The sequence below is a fragment of the Sturnus vulgaris genome, chromosome 18 (assembly GCF_052056855.1).
Source record: "Sturnus vulgaris isolate bStuVul1 chromosome 18, bStuVul1.hap1, whole genome shotgun sequence".
Taxonomy (NCBI): domain Eukaryota; kingdom Metazoa; phylum Chordata; class Aves; order Passeriformes; family Sturnidae; genus Sturnus; species Sturnus vulgaris.
In genome coordinates this window covers 11,066,849-11,094,834 of record NC_142260.1, presented here as the reverse complement: position 1 = coordinate 11,094,834, position 27,986 = coordinate 11,066,849, and the positions used below count along the sequence as shown (strand labels likewise).

The window sequence follows — 27,986 nt, the reverse complement described above, 5'->3', positions numbered from 1 at the left end:
CATTCTGAAAAAAACCCTGCAGTTCCATTTTGAAAATTACCCACGATAATTCCCTATGTATGTTTGGGGTTTTTTTTAAAGAGTGGTGATCCTAAAGAACATTATATTTGTAAATGCTGTAAGAACTTGCAGTTAAATGATTTATAGAAATGCAGTGTTGTAACCTGTAAAGCTCCCTTATTCTCCTTTTTCATTCTTGTTTTGTTTTTGTTTTTTCCAGGTATGCATTCCTCGACAGCCACAGAACTATTTGTTACTGGAGCTCTGCCAACCTCTGGAACATTTCCACCCACCTCTGCTTTATCAGCATATCAGCATCCCAACACCTTCAGCAGCAGAAACTTTGCTACTACCCCTTCTCTGACTCTTCAGGATGCAACTTTCAGTGCTACATCGAATGGTCTCTTAAGTGCCCACGACCCTTTACTGCAGATTAAAACATCACAAGGCACCGTCCCAACTGCTTTGACATTCGAGCGCCTGGGCAGCTCAGTTCTGAGTACCAGTGTACCCCCCCAGTCATCAACATACCGTTCTGCTCAAGAATCTGCACCCCATCTCCTGCAGCCTCAGTTCAGTTTGTTGCCTTCGACCCTTGGAGGAGCTCAGCAGGTGTCTCAGGCCTACAGCACATCAGTCTTCACTGGTTCCACTGCTTCCATGGACAGAGCACTTCAGCGAGAATGTAGTGTTATTAAACACCACCAGCGGCCTTCAAGTACTCAGTCTGTCCAGCCTCAACTGACTGTTTCACAGCATTCCTTACACAACTATTTAACAAGTACAAGTGGAGTTAACTTTCAGGATACATCTAGGCACTCAGCATTATCCTGCAGTCCAGTTGGAGATGTTACTCAGGTGAGCAATGGAGGACCACAGCAGAAGACTTCTCAAGTCACGGTGGAACTTGCTCAGTCGTACACATCTGCAATTCCATCGCCTGGTTTTCCATCTGCTTCCACAGCAAAAGTGAAAAACTGTTCCATGAAGCAGCCTCCGAGGTCAACAAAGACCCCCAAACCTCAGAGTGTAGCTCCCACTGTGCAGACACAAAGCTATGCCAAAACTGCACAGAACCAGAGTTCTGTCATTACAGGCCAAGCACAGATCTATTCTACAGCACAGCTCCCCAGCCTCTTGTCGGTCAGTCAGTCCCAAAATTACGTGTCGTGCCAGGCTCAGAATGTGCCACCTGTCAGCCACTCACAAGATTTCTCATCCAGCAAGGTTGAGAAGCTGCCCTCACTGTATAAAACATTGACTTTTTCTGGGCAATCACAAGCTATTACTTCTGACAGTCAGACTCTAAATTACTCCTCAGAGGAACAGGTTTTGACCTCAGTTCCAAATGAGAACTACTCTGGGCAAATGAGGGAACTTTCTTCAGTCAGCCAAGCTCAGAGCTACTCTTCTAGTCACTCTCAGGGTTTATCTCCAGTTACCCAGTCCCAAGTAAATTTTTCATCTCAATCACAAGTTTTAGCAGCTGTTAGTCCTTCAGAAAGCTATTCTTCAGGGCAGTCTTTAACATTAACGTCGCCTTCTCTTTCCTTTAATGCATCTCCTCGGGTACAAACTCTTCCAGCCTCAAGTCCTAATCAAAGCTATATTTCTTTACATTCTTCTCAGAACTCGCAGTCACAAGAATCCTCCTCTCCACAGTCTCAAAAGTTTTTGCCATCTGTCCAGTCTCCTTTTGCATCCCCAGCTCACTCCCAGGCGCTGCAGAACAACAGACCTTCCTCAGAAACAAAGTCCTATGTTAAAAGGAAGTCTGACTCCAACTTGTATGCCTCTTCAAAACAGGAGGAGGAATTATCAATGCAGGACATGCAGGCATTGCAACAGCAAGCTACTCTTGAATCTTCCACTCAAAGCCTAACGGAGGAGGAGATCAGTGCTCAGGATGCATCCTACAGGGTCTCAAAAGCAAATGACAGATACTCTCAAAGCGTAATCAGGAGCAACTCTCGTCTTGAAGATCAAGTTGTTGGACTTACTCTTCAAGGAACAAAAAAAGATGAAAGAATGGTCAGTTCTGTGGAGCAGCTTTCCCAAAACATTGGCCATATCAGCAGCCTAAGCCATGATATCAAAAAGACGGCTAATTTAATGCGAACAGCACAGGGAACTGTGAGTGCTAAGGAGCTAAACCAACAGCATTCCCTTATGCACAAGGTACATGAAAGTAAAGCTCAAGAGCAGCAGGGCCAAGTCATTAGCACGCCCCCACAGGTTCAGCCTCATGCTTTGAGACATGGTCATCAGCTGTGTTTGCCCAGTGCACAGGTACTGCTGGAGTCAACCTGTGACTTGCAGATTCTTCACCAGTCAATCCTGCAGTCGGGTTTAGGACAAGCAAAGGCATCACCACAAGTGCAAAGAATACAGAGTCCTCAGCAGGTGACACACCCGTTCCTTCAGATGGATGGTCACATTGTTCAAAGCAATGGGGGTCATTCTCAGCAACAGCTTCATAGTCAGAATTCAGAAGTAATGAAAATGGACATTTCTGAGTCTTCAAAACCACTACAGCAGCATTTGACAGCAAAAGATCATTTCACTCAGACAAATCAACATGATGCAAAAAATCAATTTGTTTCTCTTAGTTCAATATGCTTCCCAGAATCTATACTTCTCAGCGATGAGAGGAATATATTATCCAATGTAGATGACATCTTAGCAGCAACAGCAGCAGCTTGTGGAGTGACACCATCTGACTTTGCCAAATCAGCTTCTAATGAAGAGGAAATCCAAACTGTTGAAAATAGCGAGGAGTCTAAAACGCAGTTCCGATCGTTGGATTCCAGACATGTGTCCTCTGTTTTCAGTGCCTCACCTACTGTAGTTGGAAAGCCAGCAGGCAGAAATAATATTTCTCTGAATGGAGGCCAAATTACTCTAAATCTTACCCCAGTGTCAACAATACAGACAAAAACTGTGAACCTGGATCAGCAGCACCTTGAAACTTCTGATCAGAGTGTACCGATAAGAATGACCTCTCCCACCCTTGGTCCTGGTCAAGAGGAGCAGGAGGCTGTTCGAGTGAAGAAACAATCTAGCATCAGTCACGAATCTGAGGAAGATAATGATGCTTCTGTTGATGGTACACTGAATGCAAGGGACACAGAGTTTGTTTCAAGTGGTAGGAGCCTAAGTGAGGAAAGTGCTGCTTCAGAGAATGATTTTAATGTGGGTGGTGATGATGGTACAGTAGCAGGTAACCAGTCAAAGGTTCCCTTGCAGCCTCTGTCTGTGCCCCAAAGTGCAGATGGAGCCATTAATAGAACTGAAGAAGAATGCCAAGATTTAGCTCAAGGGAACCTTCAGAAGAAAAAAAGCAAAGGAAAAAGCCAAAACAAAAATGCTGCGGAAGATGACAGTGCAACTCAGAAGCAGGTAAAAAGGAGTGGACAGTGTAAACGTCAAAATTCAAGAGGAAATGATTCATGTTTCACATACTCTTCTCCTGTTTCTGAAGGTTGTTATGATACTTACCAACATCAGGAAAGAATGAGGCAAAAAATTAAAGAAGTTGAAGAAAAACAGCCTGAAGTCAGAACAGGATTTATTGCATCTTTTTTAGACTTTCTAAAGTCTGGGCCTAGGCAGCAGTTTTCCACTCCAGCTGTACGAATGCCAAACAGGACTAGGAGACCAGTGACACAAATAGTTCGTGCCCCTTGCCTGCAGCCCTCTGCAAAGCCTCAGCCAGCAGCAGCACCACCTGTGGCTGCTGAGGTCAGTGGAGAAAGTCCAACCAAAAAAGCCGATGAGGAACTTAAGAAAAATTTAGAAACGTTGCCGTCATTTTCTTCTGATGAAGATGATTCTGTGGGTGGTAACCATGATCTTCAAAAGAGCATCTCTACTGCACTGTCAGCCCTGGATGAAACATCTGACAAAAAGATCAAATCAGGTAAAATGGTTACTACAAGTGCATATGTTGAAGGAGATTTTTGTAGGTGGTGGAGCAAAAAAAAATATTTTCTCTCTCTTCGGGTAAAGGTTTTGATTTCCTTTGGTCTTGGCCACTATTAAGAGTTTTTTTCAAAAGGTGTATTGACTATGTACTCAAATAGTGTTTTCCACAATTAGAAAATATGTAAATAAACCTTTTCATGCTAAATAAGTAGGACTAATGCCAAAAAGTTGGTTTAGCCTGGAGTTGGAATAATGTGTGTGTCCTCTTCGATTCATGATTTTCATCTGGGAACATCAGCAAAACATGTCAGAGGTTCTAAACCTATTTTTAAAAAATTCTAGGAAGAGAATATATTAACAATCGCCATCAGCAGGTGATAATTTCTTGCTAGGTAAACATGCATTTTCTGTGACAGTGAAGTTGCACTGGATGTGTGTGTGAAACAACTTTTGCACTTGTAAACTGCACTCGTTTGGCTGGACTGCTCCAAGGTAGGAGTCATTTGAGCTGTGCTGATCTGGAGTGTTGTAGCTCCCTGTGTGTTGATAGGTTGCTAACAAAAGAACAAAATCTGGGAAGGATTGGTTTGGGCACGGAGGGGCAGACAGCACTGATCACAGTACTAATTGGTTTTTCACACACTTTTCAGTTTCAGTTGTGTTACATCCATGCTGTACTCTGTGTGCAGAGCTTTTAACTGATGCTGCTTTGTTTTGAAGCATTTTCAGCATACAGAATGTTTTTACCTAGACAGGTCTCTTCAGTAAAGGTTTTTTTTTTGCCCTCTGGTAAGCAATTAGAAACTATCCAGCCAATCACATAATTGTACTAATTCCAGAGAAATACCATTGTCTTCCAAAATAATCAGAGAGAAAATGAAACATTTCTGTAACTCTTCTCAGGATTCAGAACTCATGACCCGTAAGCTGATTCTTAATAAGAGAGAATGAAGTAATGGTTTCCCTTTTTAGATTAAAGGAGAGAGGGAGATTTTTTTTCCTGTAAGTGTGACATGATTTACTGAAAAGTGCATAGCAAAATTAAACTTGAATTGTAATAATCACACCTAAGATAGTGGAAAAATATTGCACAATTCATGAGATGCTGAACAATACTTCATCTTAATTACTATTACTGTTTTTTTTCTGTGGTTATTTCTATGTAATTATGTTGTGTATGCATTTCAAAAAGGTTGTTACAGAGGATGAAGTTCCTTCTGTGTTTTTCAGTTGAATATATATTTCAAACAAGAAAGCAGTGGTTGTTTCTCTTCCCAGAAAGCTGAAATCTGGACAGTGCCATGGTGTGAGCCTCTTGCTGGAGTTTGTTAATTTTAATAAGCCATTTCTGTGTACAATGTCCAAAGAAATATTTCAAACTTTTTTTTGTTGGGTGAGCATTTCCATTAGTGTTTTATTTGCAGTGATTACTTTTACAATATTATTGTATCTTTTTTGTTATCCATAAGGATGTAATATTTCTGTCACCAATTTCTTGAATTCACTTTCCTGTTTTGTGACTCACAAGATTGTTTGTACGAGATGCTTAATAATGACATTTTTCTTTCTTTCTCGCTGGTGTTCTGCAGGTTTTCTAGTGATCCCCTCCTCTGCCTGTTTTGTAGACAGACAAATATTAAAACCTAGTGTTTTGTTTATAGTATTAAGTTGTACATGTGCTTTTATCTGCTATTCTGACAAATATGTAAATATACCTGGGCAACTAATGATGGTGTGTCTAATTAAAGCTGTCAGAGCTCTCTCTCACTGATGAAACAGAACTTATTTGCAATAGTGTGAGATGATATATCTGGAAGAACACATTTCAAATTAACAATTTTACTGATTAGATTTTATGACTCTTCACTTGCTTGGTATATAGCTTTTGTATTGACACATTAATTTGACATTTTACTCATTTGTTGGGAGTTGCTTTTGTTAAAATATGATACATTATCATTTTTATAATTTTTCAAGTGAAAAGTCAACAATTAGTGATTGGAACAAAACTGTAAAGTTGTTTAAGTTTCCTGAGTGATATTAGTAATTGTGTTATAGTTAATATAACTTGATTTCTTTTAGATCAACAAGTCAGAGTTAAAACTAATAGGCATAGAAGACTGTAAAGTAATATCTAAAAAGGATTCTAATTTTTTTCAGGTGGGAAAGAATAATTTTGAAAGGTGGGACTTCTCTTTGGCTCTTCGGAATGGAGGAGGAAAGGAATGCTCTTTTCCCTTCTTTGTTTTGTATCATGAGTTCTTATTGCTCACCTCTGTTAATATTAAAAATCATTAGGCTATTGCTAAAGTTTTAATCTGGAACTTCCAGTTACATTATCAAAAGATATAAATGCTAAATGTCCAAAAGTTACACAGAAACTGTTTTCAAATTTCACGTGTATTTCTCTTTCTGCAATCCAATTTCAAACGACTTGACCTGTGAGCAGATAACAGGATTGAGTGTTGTAACCTTTGCTGTTGTATTTGCTTATTGTCACAAAGTACAACAGTATTACCTGGTGGTCATGTCTGTACCTATCAAAGTGTTTTCTAAAGCAATCAGTTTTGTTAATTCCAGATGCTAACAGATGCAGCAGTTTAATACAAACAGAGGTATATTAGCTACAATATTTTGGTTTTGTTTAAGATTTAGCTGTGGTCAAATACTGCTTCTATTTTAACTCCTAGAACAGGTGTTTTTCCTAGAATAGTTGCTTTTAATATAAATTGTAACAGAAGAAAAACCTAGTTCCATATTACATTGCTAGTCCTTAATAATTTAACTAAAATTTGGATTTTTTTCTTCAGAAACAGAAAAAGTGACAGCTGTTACAGCTGCTGCCACCACCACCAGTGCTGTAATAAAGCAGGAATCTCCACAGACAACTGCTCCTGTAGGCAACGTGCAGGAGAAAATGAATTCAGCTGACCCCTTAAAAGTAGCTCAACAGGAGGCTGTGAGTTCAGAACAATTGGCAAAAATACAGGAGACTGTTGCAATAGAAGGATGTACTGATGAGGAGAATATGGACAGTGAAGGAGAGGGGATGTACAGAGAACGTGATGAATTTGTAGTGAAGATTGAAGATATAGAGACACTAAAGGTAAGCTGAATATTTGCTGGGGGGGAAACACAGCACAAAACCCCTGCATATGAATTTAGCCTCAAGAAACTACCAGAGGAGGAAAGGCTGCAGATTAGTTTTCTCTTTCTATTCTAACATTCCCTGTTGCTGCCAAAATGCCTTAAAGGTGTCTTTCTAGTGCAGATTACAAACATGTTTTGAATGTATATGACCCATTTTATGCTACATACATAATAAAGTAAATCTATGTGCTGGTAACCTCTGTTAGAACTTGGAACTACCTATTTTAATATTCAAAAGCATAATTTTTTTGAAAGGCAGTTGACTTTTTTTTAAGTAGACTTTCAAGTGTAACTTTGCAAAAGAACTTGAATGGAATTGGCTTCTGTTTTTTTGTAAGAAGTTCTGCTTTCTATTTCAACAAGAAATTATTTTCTTAAGCAACAAGTACAACTCTTCACATGAGTTTATGTGAATTTCCTTGTTGTCTTTGATTTTTTGGTTTGGTTTTGTTGCTTCACCATTTTAATTCTTCTGCATGTTAACCTTTCCTTTTGTGGCTATCATAGGCAGCAATATTCTTACTGTTGGAAATTTCTAATATTTTTGATTACTTGTCTCTGTGCTCATCCTCTCAAGCTGCAGTTTTAAATTAATTAATGCAGCTTTGTCACATAAGACAAGTGTTATCAGTTTGAAATATTCCTTGTCACTTTTAAAATGGATTAAGGTATGTTAGGAGATATTTTGAATTTTAAGTTTGTTAGTTGAAGAGTCATGAAAAAGTAATCAGTGTTTGACTACATTTTCCAAAAAGAAAAATTTGAGTTGGTAGTTTGTTTGCAGAATCTCTAGAGAATTCTCATTAAAGCTGATAATTACAAACTTGCTTTGATGCAAACAGGACTTAATAACTGGTGTTGGAATTTTAAATGACTTATTTACATTTTATCCTTGGGTTAACTTCCTCAAAAAAACGTGATGCACAAGCACATTCCTGAAAGAAAAATAAACACAGCTTTTAGCAAACAATTTTATGTTCTTCCAGGTTGCTTTGCAGACAGGAAAAGAGCCTCCAGCCATCTGGAAGGTACAGAAGGCTTTATTGCAAAAGTTTGTTCCTGAAGTGCGTGATGGACACAGAGAGTTTGCTGCTACTAACAGTGTGAGTCTTCCAAATTCCTTGGGGAGCCTCATGGGAGCTGCTTTCCTTCATGTAAATCTAGAAAAATAAAGAAAATGTGATTCTGGCATGCATTCTTAGCAATCATCCTAGAGGGGGAACCCCTCCAGCTCCCCCCAAATACACCCATGGAAAGATTTTTTGCTTTCCAGTGTGGGGTCCTTGGTGTCATTTTGGCTGTGTAAAGGAACAAGTTTTCCTGCCCAGAATAAAGTCAGTGAGAAGAGGCTTGTGAATTAATTGCTTTGTGTAAAAGCAGTGATGCAGCAGGGATACAATGTTAACAGGCAGATAATGCTTTTGGGACAGCACATGTGGAGAATAAAATAAAGGGAGAAAAAGAAGCCCAGAGTACCTCCCCTTACCTTATTGCCTTCAGTTTTAATTATTATCTGGGAATCTGAGGGAGAATTTTTCTTTAATTATAAATGCTGTAGGGAGTGGCTTATCATTGTATGTAAACATGGGGGGGCTTAAACTGACTTTTTTCTTTAGCATTGAAATTTTTACTTGTTAAAACTGACAATTTTTGCTTAACAGAAACACTTGTGGTTTGTTTGTTTGTTTTCTTTTAGTATCTTGGGTACTTTGGGGATGCAAAGACAAAATACAAACGAGTGTATGTGAAGTTTGTTGAAAATGCAAACAAAAAGGAATATGTCAGAGTATGCTCAAAAAAACCACGAATCAAACCTGTCCAGTCAGCAAGGTACTTTACTTCAATTTGTTTTTCATTTTGCTATATTGTTTTCATATTAAGGACACACCTTTAAATAAACAGGAGTTATAACTTTGAATTATATTAATTGTGCTTTAATATGGAAACTGAGAACTGTCTGGTTTGCTTTAAGAAATTAAATATAAATTACTGCTTTGTCTTCCCTACTCTATTCTGTTCCATAATCAGTTATTTTGGAGGTGTTAGGGCTCTGTGTGCTATTTCTATGTCATCCTTTGCCATCCAAGCCTGCTAGTGTAATGATTTTAATTTTCTGTGTATTGTTTTCTTGTATCCTGTGGAGTTTGCTCCTTAGGTAGGTAGTGTTTTCTGGATTGCTTTAATGAGTATTCTGTCCCAGTGTACTGGAAGTACCATGCTTTCTTCACAATCCTGGAAAGTAAACTTAAAAACAGATGTTCATGACAGTGCTCTTCATTCAGGAAGACACTGGAGTTTTAAGTCTGATTTGGTCTCAAAGACAGCAGTTCCATCAAATATTCAAGTTATGAAATACTCTTCTTCCACTAAAAGTAGCCAGGATTTTGTGTTCCTTTTTTCTTGGGCTAAGGAAGACTGTCCAGTACCTGTTCTGAAGCAATCCCCTCTTTTAACAAAACATGGTTGTGATTATTTTGTTGTACTTACACTGTTCTCTCAACACTGCTTTTGGCTTTTCTTTCTGTTTGTACTGCATGTTGTATTTCTGGAGAGATCAGGCAGATCCCACCTCTGGCTGTGTTTCACTGAGCTCCACTGAGTCAGGTCTTTCAGCTTCCTTGTTTGGGGCAGAATTTCTGTTCCTTCTGTTCCTCTCATCCTTCTACTGTCTGTTGTCTCCATCCATTTTGGTTTGAAATCTCCATTTCTGATGTCTAGAATTATTCTCAGTGTTCCAGAAGATACTGACAATGTTTCTGCTCTACATACCACTGCTTTCCCATCTTGACAAAACTCTTCTCTAGCATTTCCCAGGATTCTATTCTCTGCCACTCACTCTAAACTGTATTGCATTGTTAGTCCTGAAGTACAGAACTTGGTATTTCTGATATTAACATTCCTCTTTGTTTTCCTGTTTTGAGAGGTGGGAAGAGAAAGGTGTTGTCTGGTCAAGGATTATTTCAGAAATATAGTAGTATATAAAATGTGTATGACCCAACACCCAAATACCCAGTTACAGTGTATTTAATCAGTGGGGAGTGTGATCTGGTTAAATAAGATTATATTTATCTTATTACTGCCAGAACTTGTGTGGTAATTATATTCATAAACATTCTCTTCATAATATTGCAGGACTATTCACTGCAAGCCTAGTAATAGCAACATCAAACCCCCTGATCCACCAACACCAAAACCAACAGCAACAAAAGTCTCTTCTGTGAAACCCAAAGCTAAACAGCCAAAGGTAAAGGCTGAACCACCACCAAAGAAAAGGAAAAAGTGGAAAGAAGAATTTTCATCTTCCCAGTCTGATTCTTCACCTGAGGGCCAGAGTGAAGAAGATGGTGAGTGAGATACCATTGCTGGCACCTAGGCCCATTGGAACTTAACTGAGTATTATAAAATTACATTGTTTGATCTTGCACATTTTTCTGTACAAGCCTCTGAAAGAAAATACAAAATCCCACCGTTAGTGCCATGCAAAATGGGTTTTTAAAAACTTTTCAGTTGCTGTTGGTGTGTAAGCAAATGTGTACAATTGAAGTTAATTCAAATGTAGTTTATTTACATAAATGCATATTTTACCACTTCCTGTCTGTGACAGGTACAATTATAGGAGGAGAAGCCAATTTGATTTTTAAATACATCTTAAGAATGAGATTCTTCATTAGTTTTCCATTGCAACTGAATGTCATATCTAAAATAACATTCCTGTAATGTTTGCCTGCATGCAGATGTGGGCAGAATTCAGATGCTGCTGGATTTTTTTCAGAATCCAAGGAGAAAAACCAGTTGACTTTTCGGCTGCTTCATTGCTTGTCTGAATGCCAGCTGTTCAAATGAGCAGATTTGCTATTAAGACATTCATAGGACATTGAGATTCAATGTTTGCAGGAATTCTCCAGAAGATAAAGGGATTCCTGAAGTTTACAGTGTTTATAGGGGTTACCTGTTGTAGCAGATTTACAGTGTATCTTGCAGGGTTCTTTTTGTTTATTTTCTATGTGTTTGAAGCAAAGCTGTGTATTGCTCATACTTAATTATTGTGCATTTCTAAAGCATCCTGGTGACTTTTAAGTGTAGATAATCTATCACTGGTGCACTGGCACACTGCCTCTGTGAGGACAGAACCTTTCAAATATTTGTCAAGCAAACTTGCCCAAGTAACACTGTCCATATTTGAGACCTGAAGTAACCTGGTGATTGCAGTCATCCCTGAGGAAATTTTAACAACCTTGCTGTTTGAATCACTGCAAAACCCTGGTGCCAGACCTGGAGCCCATAAAAAGCTGCAGATTGCTTCCTAGTACTGATGACTACTCCATGTGCATGTTAAAATTGCTCTCTATGAAAATACAAAAGCTTCCTCAGAGTAAGCATAAGTATGCCTACATTGCTTCACTGATTGAGTTTTTTAAACTTTTTGTTTTGTTTGTTTCTTTTTTGGGGTCTTTTGTGAGTGTAAAAATTAGGTGTGGTTGACTTCAATGGTGTGCAGGTTCCTAAGTGACATTAGTACTCAGAAATTCTTTTCCCTATTGAATGAATTCAGATTTTGCAATTTTGAGAGGACTTGCCTTGACGTGAAAATTAGGCACTTAGGGTACTTCACTTACCTGAAGTTATTAATCATCCCATTTTCTCTGAATTTTAATCTACAATAATAGAAAAATGTTTGAATTCCTTAAAATATAATCGAAATGCTGGTAGTTTAAAAAATTGAACCATTTGTACCATATTTGGTGTCTGCACATTTTTAACGTGTCAGTCGTTTATTGCAATTGACTGCACTGAATTTTAATCTCCCAGGGTACCAGTAGGGGTCACTTGTGTTTTAAAAAAGAAACCTTCACTTTTAAAAACACAAGTATTTTTAGGATATTGAAGGAAAAAACCATTCTATCCTGTTTACTTTTCAGAGGTTGTACCTCCAGCTCCACTTGTTACTCGTTTTTTGAATACAAGAGCTATGAAAGAGACTTTCAAGAGCTACATGGAGTTACTTGTTAGCATTGCCTTGGATCCAGACACAATGCAAGCCTTGGAAAAGAGCAATGGTACAGTATGTTTAACATTGTGTGTTCTCACTGGATTTTAGGGTTACTAATCAGTAAAGTTCTTTTAAAAAAACCCACAAACCTAACAAAATTCGAGTTCCATAACCTCATCTGGACAATCTACACATATTATGTGTGTGTATATATTTTTTTGCATTATCTCTTTGAACAATCAAAGTAACTTGGAAATATTGTTTTATCTTCTTTGCTGCATTAGAATTCTGCTGTGGATGTCTGAATTGAGGTATTTGTTCCTACAGTTAATGTGCTTCAAACCTTAGCAAACATTTATTTAAAATTACAGAGTTTCAAGTGTGTTTGCTTCCTTATGAAGAAATAGGCATATAACTATAAGTAGATATTATTCCTCCTACTATTAAAAAATTCTGCTTTATAAACTCTGAAATCTTGAAATCCTGATCAAATAGAATTATATTAATGAACACTTTTTCTTTGAAGGCAAAATATTTGGATTTGTTTATCCTAGTAGACTCAAGAGTACAAGTCAAAACTCCTATTTCTCAAAATTTAGTAAAACACTCATGTTCAAAGATAAAGGTTTCAAAAGAGAAATTGTTTCATGTATTATTTAGTTGCAAGCTATTTGCTGGTGTTTAAAATTTTTTTTTCTAGCCTCTCTTGTCCTGCCTCTTGATTTGTTTTGAGTGTGCATCAGTGCACACTTACCTCAAGGTTTCAGACCCATGCATTATGTCAGTAGTTCCACTAAAATCAAAGTAATTGACTTTATAAATAAAATGCTCCATACTGAGCTGTAAATTTTCATTCCTGGCCACATGCCCATGTTCAGCTGTATATTGTGCAATTCACAGTGCTTTATCAGATAACTTTTATCAGTAAGCACTTTCCTCAATTATTTTTTTTTCGTTATGAATGCCAGCAGGACCATTTCTTGTAAAATGGAATAACAAATGTCAAAACCACATGCTTGTCTTCATAAAACTACCAGCTGTATTGCACAGAAGAGGATTATGTAGGAATGTAAAATTGTCTCTGATATTTTTGCTTTGTATTCCTCTATCTTAATTTTTCCTTACAGCAAAGGAAAGTCAGAGAAGGGGCAGGATTGCAGTCAGCAATTTAACTTCATAATGTCTACACCAGCTTAGTGAGCTGATAAAAAAAAAAAAAAGAATTTTCTCTCACATTTGAAATTAGATTAGGTGCCAATTACTTTTTTTCCTTTACTTTCCACATTGTATATTAATGGGTCAAAGCATACAATGAATATGAATCTCATTATTGTGTGTCTCTAAATAATCAACTGCTGTGGGTTTTTGATGTGTCTTTTAGATGAGCTACTCTTGCCTCACATGAGGAAAATTGATGGCATGCTGAATGACAATAGGAAAAGGCTGCTTTCCAAATTGCGCTTGGATCACGCTTTCAAGGTATTCTCTTCAAATTCCAGGCTTTTAAAAGTGGGGTTTTAAATAAATCATTGAATTCGGAGCATGTAGGCACAGCTTAAAACCCATTTGTAACTGAAGTGAATGTGAATTTGGGAGAGATGCTGTAAAATTAGTGCTTGTCTGTGCCATTTTGGGATGGAGGAGTTTATGCTGCAAAGGTGAGGTTGTAGTTTTACTCCCTGTGCTTTCTGGTTCATTCTCAAGCATTTTTTCCTTTAAGATTTTCAAGTTTGTCAAAAGAAAATCTGTTTCCTGTCCTTCTAGAGCTTTTGGTTAAGTGATTGTATTGCCTAAAAATAAACTTTCACATGAAATAGCTATGCTGTGGAGCAGATGTCTGAAGCTCTTTGAAGTAGAGAATATGATCAGAGGAGTTTAAAACCATGACAGAGGGATGCAAGAACAACTCATTTGTGTGCTCTTTCATGTATCTTCAGCATGGAAAGTTGAGAAAAGTGTGGATAACAAGCCCATATTACAGCAGCTTTGACGTGGTAATAAAAAATCAGGTCTGGAAGTGGACAGGGAAGAGAGAAGCTCTGCCATCTCAGTAGAGAGAAGGTAAAGAGGAGGATCATCACTGTGCTTCCTACTATTCCACCCACCCTCCAAGCAACAAAGCAGAGCTTGCAAGTGCAGGAAGGTTATTTTCACTCATGGAGTCGTGTAGGTTAGAAAAGATCAATTCCAACTGTTAAGCCAGCACTGCCAACTCTACCACTAAGGCTGTCCCAAAGTGCCACATCTGCTGCACGTGTCTCAGGGACTTCCAGGGGTGGTGACTTCAGCACTTCCCTGAGCTGCCTGTTGCAGTAATTCTGGTGCAGAAATCTTTTGTAGTATCCACTTTAAATCTCCCCTGGCACACCATAAGGCCATTTCCTCTTGTTCCTCTGGGAATAAGACACCCTTTTGCCAGTGTCTGTAACCAGACTCATCATTTGTTTTTGTACAGTCTTGAGGCCAACAACTGCAAAGCAGGCCTGACTATAAACACCATCACCAAACCTGCTCTTTGCCTCTCTCTCCCTGTCCCCTTCTGCCCACAGTACAGAGACACTTGGAGAACTAGTTCTGTTCTTTGTACTGCAGTGAGCTTTATTTTTGAGAGCTAGGTGAGGAGGGAGATAGTAACAGACTTGAAAGTTCTGCTCTTTTCCATCATGAAACCTTTTCCCCCATTCCATTTCTGGTAAATTCTGTGGGACATAAGGTGACTTCGTTTCAGGGAGGAGACCACCATCAACCAGTGAAACAGCTGTAATTCACACAATTCTTGAACTTTTAAAATGTTAGTTATGCTGGTTTCCCAACAGCTGAATAACATGTACCTCCCTGAACAGAATTTCTTGTGGCTTCTTCCTTACAGTAAAAAGGCCTGGGGAGGGCTCTCTAATTTCAAATGGACAGAGCTTTAGAGAGGTAGCATGTGTTAACTCTCCATTTCTGTTTTTCTGTTGTGGTAAGAATTTTGTGTTAATAGTTATTAATATAGATACCTCTTTTTGACCTGTCTGTGCAGAGAAGATAGACCACTTAAGGGAAGTTACATATTTGTAGAATTTCAGTAATAGTGCATAAAATGTGAGAGTAGTCATGCTTGATTTTTTTCCCATTTTAAGAGGAAAAAGCTACTATAATTCTCTGTAACACCAACATGTAATTCCAGCTGCTGATTAACTTGGAGTTGATAGTGAATACAATAGCTTTGCTGTGTGTTCACTTAGAAACATTAGAAGATTATGTTTCATATCTCTAAAGTTAACTTAAGACTGTATTTCATCATATCATCTGCAAGATGTTAATGGAGTTAATGGATGTAAGGAAGGGATCTGCTTGTGATGTCATCTGCAGGATAGAAAACCTTTTGTTTTTCTTCTGATGTGACAGTGCCAAGTTGTGCCATCCTTGGGTCAATACCTTGAACAAAAATGTAATGCCTACTTGTCATCATAAGTGCTTGTGTTGGTTAGGAAAATGTGTTTGATGCTCTTTAAGGTTTCTGTTCCACCTTTAATGAAATAACTGTTAAAGCTGAATGAAACATTGAAGAAAGCAGTAAATTAAAAGTATCATTTGTCATTCACTGGCATCATTCAGGTTGAATGTTTTTACTGTTCTCATACTGTTTTTCCACTGTATATAGTTAATATGGAATATGTTAGCACTGTATTGCAAACCAAAGCAGGCACTGAAGTTAGCAGTCAGTGTTTGGTAGTTTTGCCTGTAACATTTTTTTATAGTTCTTACAGTTTATTGCATCCTTTGGGTAATAGTTGTTATAAACAAAATTATAAAATATTACTGTATCTTTAGTTCAATAGTTGCTGGAGCTTAGTAAGTGCAGCATCTCAGCTGAATTGTGTAAACTTCATTTGAAAATGATGCTGTGTCTCATGCTCCCAAAGATGCAGAAATCACTAGTATTTACTTCTTTCCAGTTCACATTTATCTGGTGTAGGTCAGTGGTGTGGCCATAGAACTGTTCTGGTTCTTAGGAATTCTCCAGAGGAGGCCAGAAGTGACCAGAGCTCCTTGACATTCCAAATCAGCCTCGAGGAAGGCTCTTATAGTGGATGGCAAAACCGAATAATTCAAACCTGGTTAAGTTGTTGCACATTGAAATTATTGCAAGGAAGACTGGATATGGCCAAACTGGCTGGTCAAGGTTACTGCTACCTGTGCAGGACATTTAATGGCTGTTTACTGAGGGGTTTATTTAATAAAGGAAAAAATGGCTGATATAGATAAAGAGCTAATAAATTAGAGGCAGGAGAGGTAGTTGTAGTCAGGTACTGTTTTGTTAAAAGAAAATATAAAAAAGGAGTCGACTTCATATTTTAACCAATAGTCCCAGTAAGGTCCTTAAACTGCAGCATTGATTCATTTTTCCATCTATGCATTTTAATGCTTCATACTGGAGTGTAATACAAAGATGCACGTTTATTTAATGGGAAACATATTTTTCAGGGCCAGATTATGTAGCATAGCAGGACTATTTCAGAGCAGCTGCTAACATAATGCTGTATTTGTTCAAGAAAATTGTATTCAAATTTACTCATGGAAATAATGTAGATTGAAGCTGGCAGAAATGCAGTTCACTCTCATGAGTTAAAATGCCTTAAACTTGTATTTTCTGAACCAGTCTTCTACTTCACTGTGCATAAGCTTTTCTACCTTACAGATCTGATGAGATGCAATTAGTTTGTAATTTGCAAAATCTGGGACAAAATCTATGAAGATATTTAGGCATCCAATCCCTGCCTGCCTGACTATGCATGAGTACCTTAGCCTTAGAGATTCTTGGGTAGAAATGGAAAGAATTTAGAAGTTAAAAATTGCCCTGTGGGCCTTTTCCCCCCTCTCTTTCTAGTGATAGAATCACAGATATTAATCTGATGTACAGTGAAAGGATCTGCTGGTCTTGAAAAATTTCAGTAGTCAGGAACATGTGGTCATGCTTTCCAAAGAGATTTTGTTGTATGATCTGATAAAGACACTTTATCAGGTCTTTGTGGAAGAATAATTTTTTTCCTAATAGGCTGCACTCTAATATTTTCAAAGCAAAATGGCCAATTCATCATCTATGTGGCCATTCTTGATTTTTTCATAATCCTTGGTCTTTATGTGCTCTGTTAAAGAATGCTTTGGAAAACTTTCCTGAACTGACAGTGGTCACTCGGGATTCCAAGACAAAGTGTGGAGGGACATCTGTGTCTAAGATCAAAATGAATGGTAAAGCTTACAACAAGAAAACACTGAGGACTTCTAAATCAACCACTAAATCAGCACAGGTGAGTGTCCACAGGGTTTGTTGCTGCAGCCATCTGACTTGTGCTGTCATAACCATATTTATATCAAACATGACTTCATGTATCAGCTGGGTTGGTTGCTTTATCAAAACATAAAATCTTTGAGAGAGGTGTTTTTTCTTTAACAAGGGAATGTTAAAAACCAACATTTAAATGAATAAATTAAATCATTATTGTAACTCATATGTGAAACATAGTTTGTCAGCTTCCTGGGCTGCTGCTGCAGCAGCAACAATTTGCCTTCACCATTGCTGCTGTAGATCATAAGAAGTCCAATAATAATAATAATAATAATAATAATGTATTTAATAATCATAATAACAGTTTCTTACACTTGCTTCAAAGTAAATAATACAATGGCTTCTAGATCAGACATTTAATAAAAATTATGTTAATACTGTAAAATCTGAGACCAGATAACACTTCTTAAAAATTCCTCATTTTCAACGTTCCTCATTTTTCAATGGCAGAATGAAGCTGTGTATCTTAAATTAAAAAAAAAAATCAAAATAAAACACAGAAGAAATTTGAGAAGCCCACGTTGTTTATTTCCATAGAATTCCTGGGGAACACTAACTAGATTTTGCTTGCTTAGCTTTGTCTCCCTGCAGTAAATAATGTCTTGACAAATGACCTGTGCATACAGCTCACACTCAAATTTCTTGCCAAATTAACCTAATTTTTAGGTAAGTCAAATCAGCCTTCTCAAGCATAAGGTCTGTATCTTTTGCCATGATAGCCATCAATCCAGTAGAATAATGATTAAACTTTGGCAGTTCTTGAAATACTTCTTGAGAAGAGGGTGTCTTACCCATTTTGGGCTTGCAGTGCATTCAGAATGACTGAAAGCATTCTCACACCTGGCTTTGATAAAACAACGTGGAAAGATAATTATGACATAATGGGAATCACAGTAATGATTTGAATTAAGCACTCAATTTCTGAATTGTTGAAAAAAGTTGTTTACAGAAGAAAATGTCATGTCTCTTGGTAAATAACATGGATTTTTCCTAAAATAATTGTTCTTTTTGCAGGAGTTTACAGTAGATCCAGAAAAAATACAGTTGTATTCTTTGTATCACTCACTCCATCATTACAAATATCACATATATCTAACATGTAAAGAAGAGGTAAGTGTTGTTCTCACTTTTTGCATTCATTGAGGGAGTTTATTGAGGGAATTGAGTCCAACTCAAGAGACTGTTCTCTCATTTTTTGTACATGAGTATGGATTGAGGCCTCCTATTTTAATGAATTCTTTATGGCAAACAAAGGCTACACTGACCACATGGGTTGCCCCTAATGGGAACTGCTGCTCAGAACATTCAGATGTGAGGTTTGCAAGGCTTGTGGGATTTCCTGAAGTGTTCTTCACTGTTATCCAAAATAAACAAATGTTATCTTGGATCTAAAAGATTGTTTTTTGTCCTAGAATGCCGTGCTTTTATTTCTTCTGCAAATCCTTGGTGGAAATATTTCAGGGAGCAGAAATACCAGAGTTGAGCTCTGGCTAAATTGTTAAGAAATGCATTTTGGGGGGCATTACCCTTGTTTTTAAATCTGGAAGGTTTTCTGGCAGAGAAGGCTCATATTTAACTGCAGACTTTTATAAAAGTGAAAATTCTCCAGTTCTGGCAGCCTAACGTGTGTGTGTGTGCATCTCTCTCCCCCTCCTTCTCTTTTTAAAATAGATTTCTTCTGTTCAGAAGACGAGTGCAGATCTAGGCCAGGAAGAGATTGTGCAGCTGTGCATGAAAAACATAAAATGGGTGGAGGATCTTTTTGAAAAGTTTGGTGAACTTTTGAATCGTGTCCAGCAGAAATGCTCATAACAAAAATGTATCCCAAATGCCACCTTTTCCTACGGCACTAACCTGATGGAACAGAAAGCTCCGAGAGAGGCTCTGATTTCTTGTACAATGCCAGACTGCATTCTTGTTCGTAGCCATTTCTATTTCTCTTTATGGAACTCTGTGCCTTGGCTCGTGCTAAGGAAAAGTGATGCTGCCAAGGAGATCAGTCCTTTGGAGATGGAACTAAACATAAACCTAATCACATTTTTAACCTGAAGAGTTATTTTCGATTTTGTAAACTATTGGATAACTTAGTTTTATTTTCAGAAATGTTTTTGACAAGTGATGAAGCATGCACTACATATACTTTTTTTTCTTTTTTATTGCTCAACAGATAACAACACTTAAAATACTACAGATTTTTCCATCCCTAAGTGAGAGAAAAGTCAGCGTTGGGGCGAACTAATTTTTACATGTCTGGCCACCAAATTTAGAATTTTGTACATTTTGTGAACAGAGCTGGAGTGACATCAGTTTCTGCATACGTATATTGCCATCATAAAATCCAGAAATTTCATTATGCTTTATGGACTCCTTTTACTATTGTCATGTTCAGGAGACTGAACATGGAGTTGGTGCAATCCTATGACTGCTTTTGTGTCAAATTATATTGTAATGAAAGACAATGACCTTAACTATTTTCCCTGTTTTGAAGAAAAAAATATTTTCCTTTATACTGTGTTTTTTTTTTTCTTTTGGAAAAAAAAAAAATTCAATTGTACATTTTATCTCACTAATAGTTGTATTTTTCACAGAGGAAATATTGTGGTTAAAATTGTTACATGTATCTTTGTAATACACTTTCCATTGTTTTCAGTAAATCCTATTCATTTATATGTTGATTTTATATTGTAAACTATGTATCTCGAGGTAACCCTTTTGTTTATACAGGTTTGCTTCAGTGTTAACCAGAATAATGCATAATGCATACTAGACTAGTTTTGCTTTAAGTGTAGTTGTGTTAGACACTGCAATTATTTTCTGGTATGTGAAAATAAATTTCTTACTAAACTAGCACTTGATTAACTGAGAGTTTAAATGAAGAGCTACTATACTTTATCTTGGTCAACAAAGTTTGTTGATTGAAAGTAGACTATATGCAGTGTTAAACACAGCTTACATAATTGTTTGTAGAACTGGCAGTTGCAGAGCTGTTCTCTTTTTGGTGCCTTTCAAGTCTTCAGACATCTTTGTAGCTTTTCTCCCCCTCCAGGTTGTTAACACTTAGTAGTGCCACTAGTCACACTCAGACAATGAATGTAATGGGCTCTAATCAGGAGAACATTTTCTTTGAATTTGCCAATAGAATGCCTTACTGAGTCATTCAGAATGGATATGTACTCTACTGGCGTCCTAAAAAAAAAAAAAAGTCATGTTGGTCTTTTTTCAGATAATGTCGAAAAAAAAACTTCATTCCTTTATCCTTTTACTGCCACTTAGTGCCTTAATTTCAGCCAAGAGAGCAGGGTTCACTATTCATTGGCCAAATGAAATAATGTTCATTGCCATGTGACCTTTCCCCCATGTTTTGATCCTATTTAGTTGTTAAATATTCATTAGACCGTAGAACTATAAAGAGTTTAATGAATAGATGTGAAAATGAAATTATTTGATCTTGAGTAAGCAAATAGAGGCTTGAACATTAAAGTATGTACAGAATTTTAGCTGACTAGATTTAGAACCTTGTAGGATGTTTACCATATTTCCAAAGCTTTTCATCCTTAAAAAGCAATAATTCTCCTTTACAATTTGTGTGCAGACTACGATGAACAGAAATGGGTGTGTGCCCTTGCCTTTTTTAAAGCCTCTTCCTCGTGGTTTTGCTTTAAAAAGGGAAGTCACTGTCGCGTTAATGACACATTGTGCTACTGCTATGTCTGCAATTATCTAGAGGAGCGAGGTGGGCTTGGGGTTAGGCAGAATATGCAGATTGTTAGAGCAATCATGGAGCTAATGAATTCCCACATGAAAAGAAGGGTAATAGCTGTGGGGGGTAAGGAATTTCTGTAGTTTCAGTCCTGCTGGGTCTGGTAGGAGATGGAACCAACCAGCTGAGTTAGCAGCCTTGGCAGCAATGAGATAAAATGATTTTAAGGTAAATGTGCACACTGGAGGTGCAGTAGGAGCGTGCCTGGCACACTCTTCAGTCACCGGTGGGCATTGCCAGGTTCACTCAGTGCATTCCCTCACTGGGATGTGGGTGTCGATTCCTGAGAGGGAGTCACTTGCCCAGGCAGAGTTCTGTAGTCCCATTACCGTTTGGAAATTCCTACCCTGTGATTTTAAAAATCATTAGGATACAGACTGAGGGAGCAATGGAATCGGCTCCTTGATGGTGCAGTAAAGAGCTGGTCAGACTTTGTCTCTCTCACACCCCTTCCTAATGAAGCAGCAAACTGAGAGAGTTCTCTGTGCTTTCTAGAAAATTATCACTATTGTGTTCTTACTCTGGATTTTCAAATCTAGAAGTAGATTTAGAAAGCTGCTTTCAATCCTTAGAAGCTGAAAAAAAAAAAGAATTGAGAAGCTTTTGGAGTAGCTTGTTCCTATTTAAAAAGGAAGTAATTTTAGCAACAACCATTAAAAAAAAGGGGGGCAGGGGGGCCAGGATGCTCTGCACTGCCATAGAAAGTGACCTGGCTTATTTCTGGCTGTTTTGTTCCCAAGGCCAGTTAAACAAGCACTGTGCCTGTAGAACACAGGAAAAACTTGTCTTGAATAAAAGTAACTGCCCCAGACTATTAAAAATTAATATAATGGAGCTTCCGTCGTTGTCTTGGAGTGCAAAAATGGTGGCTGGATTGTTAATTTACCAAATTAGAATGAGTAAAAACGTGGAACTCTCGAGAGTGTTGAAGGGTCATAAATCAAAGCAAAGCTTTGTTAGTAGGATTGAAGAGGTTTTTTTTATACTGAAGCAAACTTAATGAAAAAGTCAATGTACAGATTACTTTTTTTTTTGCACAAATACTTTGTTTTGTTGCATTTTAGATAATGAAGTCTGCACCCACACCTCAATTTTTTTCCTCTTGGAGTAACAGTGAGGTCTTCATCCCTTAATATGACAGTGGAAATTGAGCACTGATTTGACTGCAAGAGAAGATGCACTAGGAAGGAACAAAGCCCTCCTTAGACTATGAATTAGCAAAACAGGAATGAAACAAATTGCATAATCAGTTATTTGGCTTTTAGTTCCACTATTTTTTCCTTTAGTGTGGCATCCCAATTTACACTGGGTTTGGTTTTATTCAAATGCAGCATTTCTCTTAAAGGCAGGTTTTGCTTTGAGATGCTACTCCCAAAGTTTTGCTAGCAAAAAATCAGAGACAAAATTGGATTGAGAAATTGCTTCTGAAAACAGCTAAGGACTTTAGGGTCTTTGAGGTTCTGTGGCATGTAATGTATTCATATATTGTCAAAATGAAATACTACTTTTTAAAAAGTCAGATCTTACAGGCTGTCTTCCAAGTAAATGATTTCCATAGGAAATATATTTTAAATATTATTTAAATATTTACTACTATTTAAAACAATTTTAAAGCAGAAAAGCTAATACTATGGTCACAAAACGTCAGTGTGTCATCAACCATTTATTTCATTGCCAGCACTTGACATTTGGTCTCTCTTACCCTATTACAAAGCTGTGCATTTCACAGTGCACATTCTGCCGTGTTTTATTATTTAAGGTAATATTGACATGTCATTGGTAATAAATGCATGTTTTTCTGCATATCTGTTCTACATATGGCAAAAATGAAGCTAGGGCTAATTAAGAGACACTATGCATTCTTAGTCCAGATTTTCAGGTGGTCCATAATACAATGTATGGAAATGTGAAAAAGGACAGTTTTGTACCATTCATGATGTTATTAACTAAACCCATTAAAGTGAAAACACTTTTTAAACAAAAACCTTATAATGCTTAGTCATTTGTTATTAAAATATTATGTCTCAAAAAGTTAAGGTTGTTGGAAACCAATTGGCAATTTGGACTATATTTTCTGCTTGCAACATGAAAAAATACAGTTCTAGGGTTCGGGGGGGGGTTCCATTATGTTGCCTGAATTGAGCATGTCTGGTTGATCTGGATTTTTTTAGTTCTGGGTTCTGCATGTTCTGAATTCATTTGTACAATACAGCTGCCAGATCTTAAACTGCTGGGGTGAGGAGCCAGACTGTTGGGGTAAGAGAGAATCTGCTGCTGTGATTCAGGTGGGGTTTACCTGAATTTTAGTATTTTTGTTTGTTCTCTTTCTTGCTAGACTAGAATGTCACCTCTGTGTACCGTGGAGGAACAAATGGTGCTCCACAGTGTTTTGGTATTTTTGCCCCTAATGAATTACCCTGAATATTTTTACCACTGTTTTTCCTCACACAGAGGGGTGAACCCCCATGCTGTGGATATTGTCCATAAGATCCACAGCCTTCTCTGAGCAACTTGTTTGCAGAAAAGGAGGCTGGAATATATTTTTTAATGGCCATCTGTATAAGCTTCTTCCCAAATCAAGGTGAATATAAAATGAGTCATTTTCCCATGAAACTGATTGTTGTTTTCTCCAAAAAAACACTTTGGGAAGCAGGTAGACAAAGAATGTTCTGTTGCAATCCTGAAGATCTTAATGCTGTGTTTCAGATACAACTTTTAATTTCTGAAGGTTTTATTTAAAAAAAAAAAAAAGGCATGAAGCTGAATGCATACAGCTTTTTTTTAAAAAAGAAAGCAGCTCCTACTATCAGCAGTTTGTGGGTATCTTAGGCAATCAAAACGACTTGCTCTGCATTAGCTATTTGCCTTTTCCATAGATAACCTAACAAATCTTTGTTTCATTTCCAGAAGCTGAAGTAGAGAAAACCATCTTAAAATTCTTTTCATTTGATCTCTTACAAGAATACAGCACAAAATACAGAGAACAAAGTATTTATAAAGGAGAAAAATCAATGGTGAGTCAGAGAAAACAGTGAACAAAATTTCAGGGCTGTACTCTCTCATTTGTCCTGACTATGTCTTTCAGGATTTTGCTTTTAGAAATTCCACTGGGCATTTCCTTTGTGTGTGCTTATTTTTGGTTGGTTTTGTTGGGGTTTTTCTTAGCTACCTGATGCCCAAAGGGTACAGGGAAGCAGCAGTAACAACAGAGCCCATGAGCAGGACTGAAGGAGCAGCTAAGGTACTTCATTTTAGTTTTTAGTTCAATTTAGGAATAAATTAAGTCCTTCTTTAATCTACATGTGTTATTTGAAATCATAAACTGTATAATTTGGAATACCTGTGGCAGCCTTCTCAGACTTCCAGAACATGTGTAAGCAAGACCTTTTAAGTAAAATTATATTGGTTTGGATCATCCTTTTCCTTCTAACCATGGTGGCTGCTAGAGTGATTTGTCTGTGCATTATTTATGTATCAGATATTTTTGCTGTGGCAACAGAAGGTAAGTGATATGATAATTGAATAAAAGCTGGAGCATCAATGTTTTATTATGTGGTTAGGTCAAATGGGCAACTTGTTCAGAGCTCTGGGAGAATGAGGATTTAGAGCTCTTCCTTAAGTAAAGCAGCTTTCGTGGCTTCTGAAACCTCCCAGATTTTTGCTGTTGGTCAGAATGCAGAAATTCCTGTCTCTACAGCTTTCCTAACAAATGACAGTGAGGGAACACGTATTCATTTCAATGCAGCATCCAGCAATTTGTTTGGAGGTAGTGTGACACAGTCAATGGACTTTGCACTGAAGGAGTGGAAGAGAATGCTCACGTGTTCTGGAGAATCCAAGTGTTGCAATTCTGGAACCAGCTGCCTTAAATAAACCCAGAAACCAGGTAACAAGAAATGCTTGGCCAGGGACTGCCACTTTCTTTTGTACATGAACTGTACAAGTTGCCTTTGAGTTTAGTGGGGTAATAAAATTCTGCAGGATGCTTCTGGGGGACATTTTCCTATCCTAAACCATGGGCCTGGCAAAATATGGCCTAATTGAGTTAGGAGGCCCCAGCACATTGTATGGTAATATAAAAGGTAAATTATAGATGCCTGCTTCTAACATACATAAACAATAAGCCTGATTCTCTGCCCTGGAGCATAAATGGTATGCAGCTATTTTCTAAGAAAATCAAAACAAATGGTCAAAATCTGGAATTCAGTTTTGTTCAGCAAATCCATTTGGAGTTCTCACTTTTCTCCCTCCTCACCCATCAGCTGCTCCTGTCCCGTTAAGCTGGTGTCACTAGTGAGTGCTCACTGTGGGAGGAGGAACATGGAACTTGTCCCACACTGACGTTACAACCTCACTGTGCTTCAGGGGGACATCACTGCTTATCCACAGCTATGATCTGGTGCGAGCTGCTCCCCCAGTTCTTTCTGAACTCGCCAAAAGCAGAGTTAACATTGGGTCAGTAAGTGCAGCTTTGCAGAGAAATGGCACCTCCCAGCTGGGCACACAGTGACTTCTGCCGCCTGAATTATTCACGGTGTCTGATTGCACTCGCTCATTCTGGCTGAGCAGGTTTGTGGCGTGCAGAGGACACTGAGCCTGCACTGTTGTGACAGGAGCCGTAATGCAGACAGCATTGCCAGGACCTGTGCCAGGACTCGCTTAGGGACGGTGGAGCCAGGCTCTGGTCACTGCGTGTCATCGGAAACCTCCCCTAGAAGGAAAAGCTGAGAAATCCCACTTAAGACAAAATCCTTTTATCTTTATTAAGGCTGAGAAATGGAAGCTTGTGACATAACAAGTTGTGCTTGTGGTGAGGTTGCTCCATTGCCACTTCCTTGCCGTGAGCCAACTGGAGCACTGGTGTGTGACAGCTGCCGTGGCTGTTCCTGGAGCGCATTCCAGCGGAGGTCAGTGTGCACCAGTGCAGCTCAGCCTGTCCTCCCTGCCCTGCCCTGTCCTCCCTGTCCTCCCTGTCCTGTCCTCCCTGTCCTCCCTGCCTGCCGTGCTCCTGCACACACATTGCTATTCCAGCCCTCCAGTGCAAGGATGGCGCTCCCGGACAATGCGCCCTTTGTCGCCTCCAACAGCCCGGCACCCAGAACCTTCTGTCCTGGGAGCTTGTTTATTGTTCCACGCTCTTCAGAAATGCCAGGGTGGAATCCTTACAGATTTCACTTCATAGTAAGATTCCAGAGCTGCCCATGATGCTCTCGCCCAGGCCAGGAGCCCTCTGGAGCAGCCTCTCCCTGCTGGGGCACGTGCTGGGGTTGCTGTGGCTTCAGTGTTGCCGGATGGCATCACTGTATCCCACAGAACGTCCTTTTTATTCAAATGTAGATGGCAAGTGGGACTGAGCAGAGTGAATTTGTGAATAACCTGCTCTGCATGCTGAGGGAGAGTGTCTGTCCTGTCCAGCCCGTGGAGCTCAGCCCCGAGCCATCCTCGGGCTCTGAGCTACAAGAGGCAGAACCTGTTAGTCAGCACTAGAGGAGATTTGCTGTGGCAGCTCTGTAATCTGCCTTCAGATCTATCCGGCTTGTCAAACAGCCCTTTGCAATCTGATACTGTGTGAATAGCTCATGTTCTTAAATTTGAGATTACCAGAGAAGAGAGTTTTCCAGTTTTTATGGGTCCATTTCATTACTGAAAACCTTTTGCACTGGCCTTTGTGTATTCAGGCATTGAAGTAGAGAAGATTTGATAATGCCATGATAATTGTAGCAATTTCTGTAACAGAAGCTGTTGATTTTTCCTTCCATGAGGATCTCTGTGCGACAGTGAACCACATGCTGAACTTTAATTTGTCTCGACATTTGTGAATGGAATGGAGCAACATTTTAAGGGTTACTCTTGATAATGTTCTCCTTTCATCAACTTCACCACTGTAGTGAATACAGGCATTGTTGATATTTAAGTGGGGAAAAAACAGAAGTGTAACTGTTCTAAATAACTGGAATATTTTTCTGAATTTTTATGGTAATTATTAATTGCTGTGCATTTTCAGAAACAGACATAAAGATTGGGTTTAACAGATCCTGATGACAATGGCAATACATTTTATGTACATATACATTTAAACTGTGTTGATATACACTTAGTCTCTAAAGCTTTATTGTTATGGGAAGACATTTGAAATCTAAAGAATAAAGATTGGTATAGAAGAGTATATAGCCTTCTGACTTCTGTGTTTGAGATGTAAGAGAGGCATTTGAAATGCAGAGTTCTATGTTAACCATTCAAAAAAGTGGCATCTGAATTCTTTTGAAATAAGAAATTGGATGGTATTGTTCTGCAAAAATCCCTCTTTATTTCCTAGTCAATTTTCAAAGACAATTCAATATCAATTTTGGCATTAAAAATCTAAATATAATTGGAACACTGAACAATTCTGGGCTTTAGAACAGCTTATGTTCCAGCTTTGGTGTCCTTCCAGTTTTTTTTAAAATATACGAATTTAAAATTTTTCCTGTGTGTGTTTTTTTCAAGAACACATAACATTTCCCAGTCACTTAGCCAAGCATTGATCTGTTGTAGATAAAACAGCAGCCCCCCCTTGTTTTCTATTAATTAGTCTCCATGTCTTTTGGACAACACAGCCTCCAACTTTTGTCTTTTTGAGAGTGATCTTGAAATACTTAATCACACACTCATGTTTTTCCTTTCTAAAGTTATATCCAATTATATCTCCTTCATTTGTGCCCAGAGTGTCTGGAAATTGCAGGTGCTCTACTTCCACATCCTGGTTGGCTGCCCAGAGTCCAGGTTCATTATGGGAAAAGCTAGACAGCATTTGCATGCAGTCGTGCATCATTCCTCACTTTGTGAGCTGC

At 38.2% G+C, this 27,986-nt stretch overlaps 1 protein-coding gene across 1 annotated transcript in view; it reads left to right on the top strand.

Moving 5' to 3' along the window:
* The window catches only part of QSER1 (glutamine and serine rich 1), a 44,051-nt gene extending 20,911 nt beyond the window's left edge, over positions 1 to 23,140 (top strand). Inside the window, exons 4-13 of the mRNA XM_014884591.2 lie at positions 221 to 3,919; positions 6,735 to 7,030; positions 8,061 to 8,177; positions 8,771 to 8,904; positions 10,207 to 10,418; positions 11,994 to 12,131; positions 13,446 to 13,543; positions 17,206 to 17,358; positions 18,411 to 18,506; positions 19,068 to 23,140. Coding sequence (XP_014740077.2) covers positions 221 to 3,919; positions 6,735 to 7,030; positions 8,061 to 8,177; positions 8,771 to 8,904; positions 10,207 to 10,418; positions 11,994 to 12,131; positions 13,446 to 13,543; positions 17,206 to 17,358; positions 18,411 to 18,506; positions 19,068 to 19,208 — 5,084 coding nt within the window. The 3' untranslated portion in view covers positions 19,209 to 23,140. The remainder of the gene's footprint in view (positions 1 to 220; positions 3,920 to 6,734; positions 7,031 to 8,060; positions 8,178 to 8,770; positions 8,905 to 10,206; positions 10,419 to 11,993; positions 12,132 to 13,445; positions 13,544 to 17,205; positions 17,359 to 18,410; positions 18,507 to 19,067) is intronic.
* The last annotated feature ends 4,846 nt before the right edge of the window (positions 23,141 to 27,986 follow it).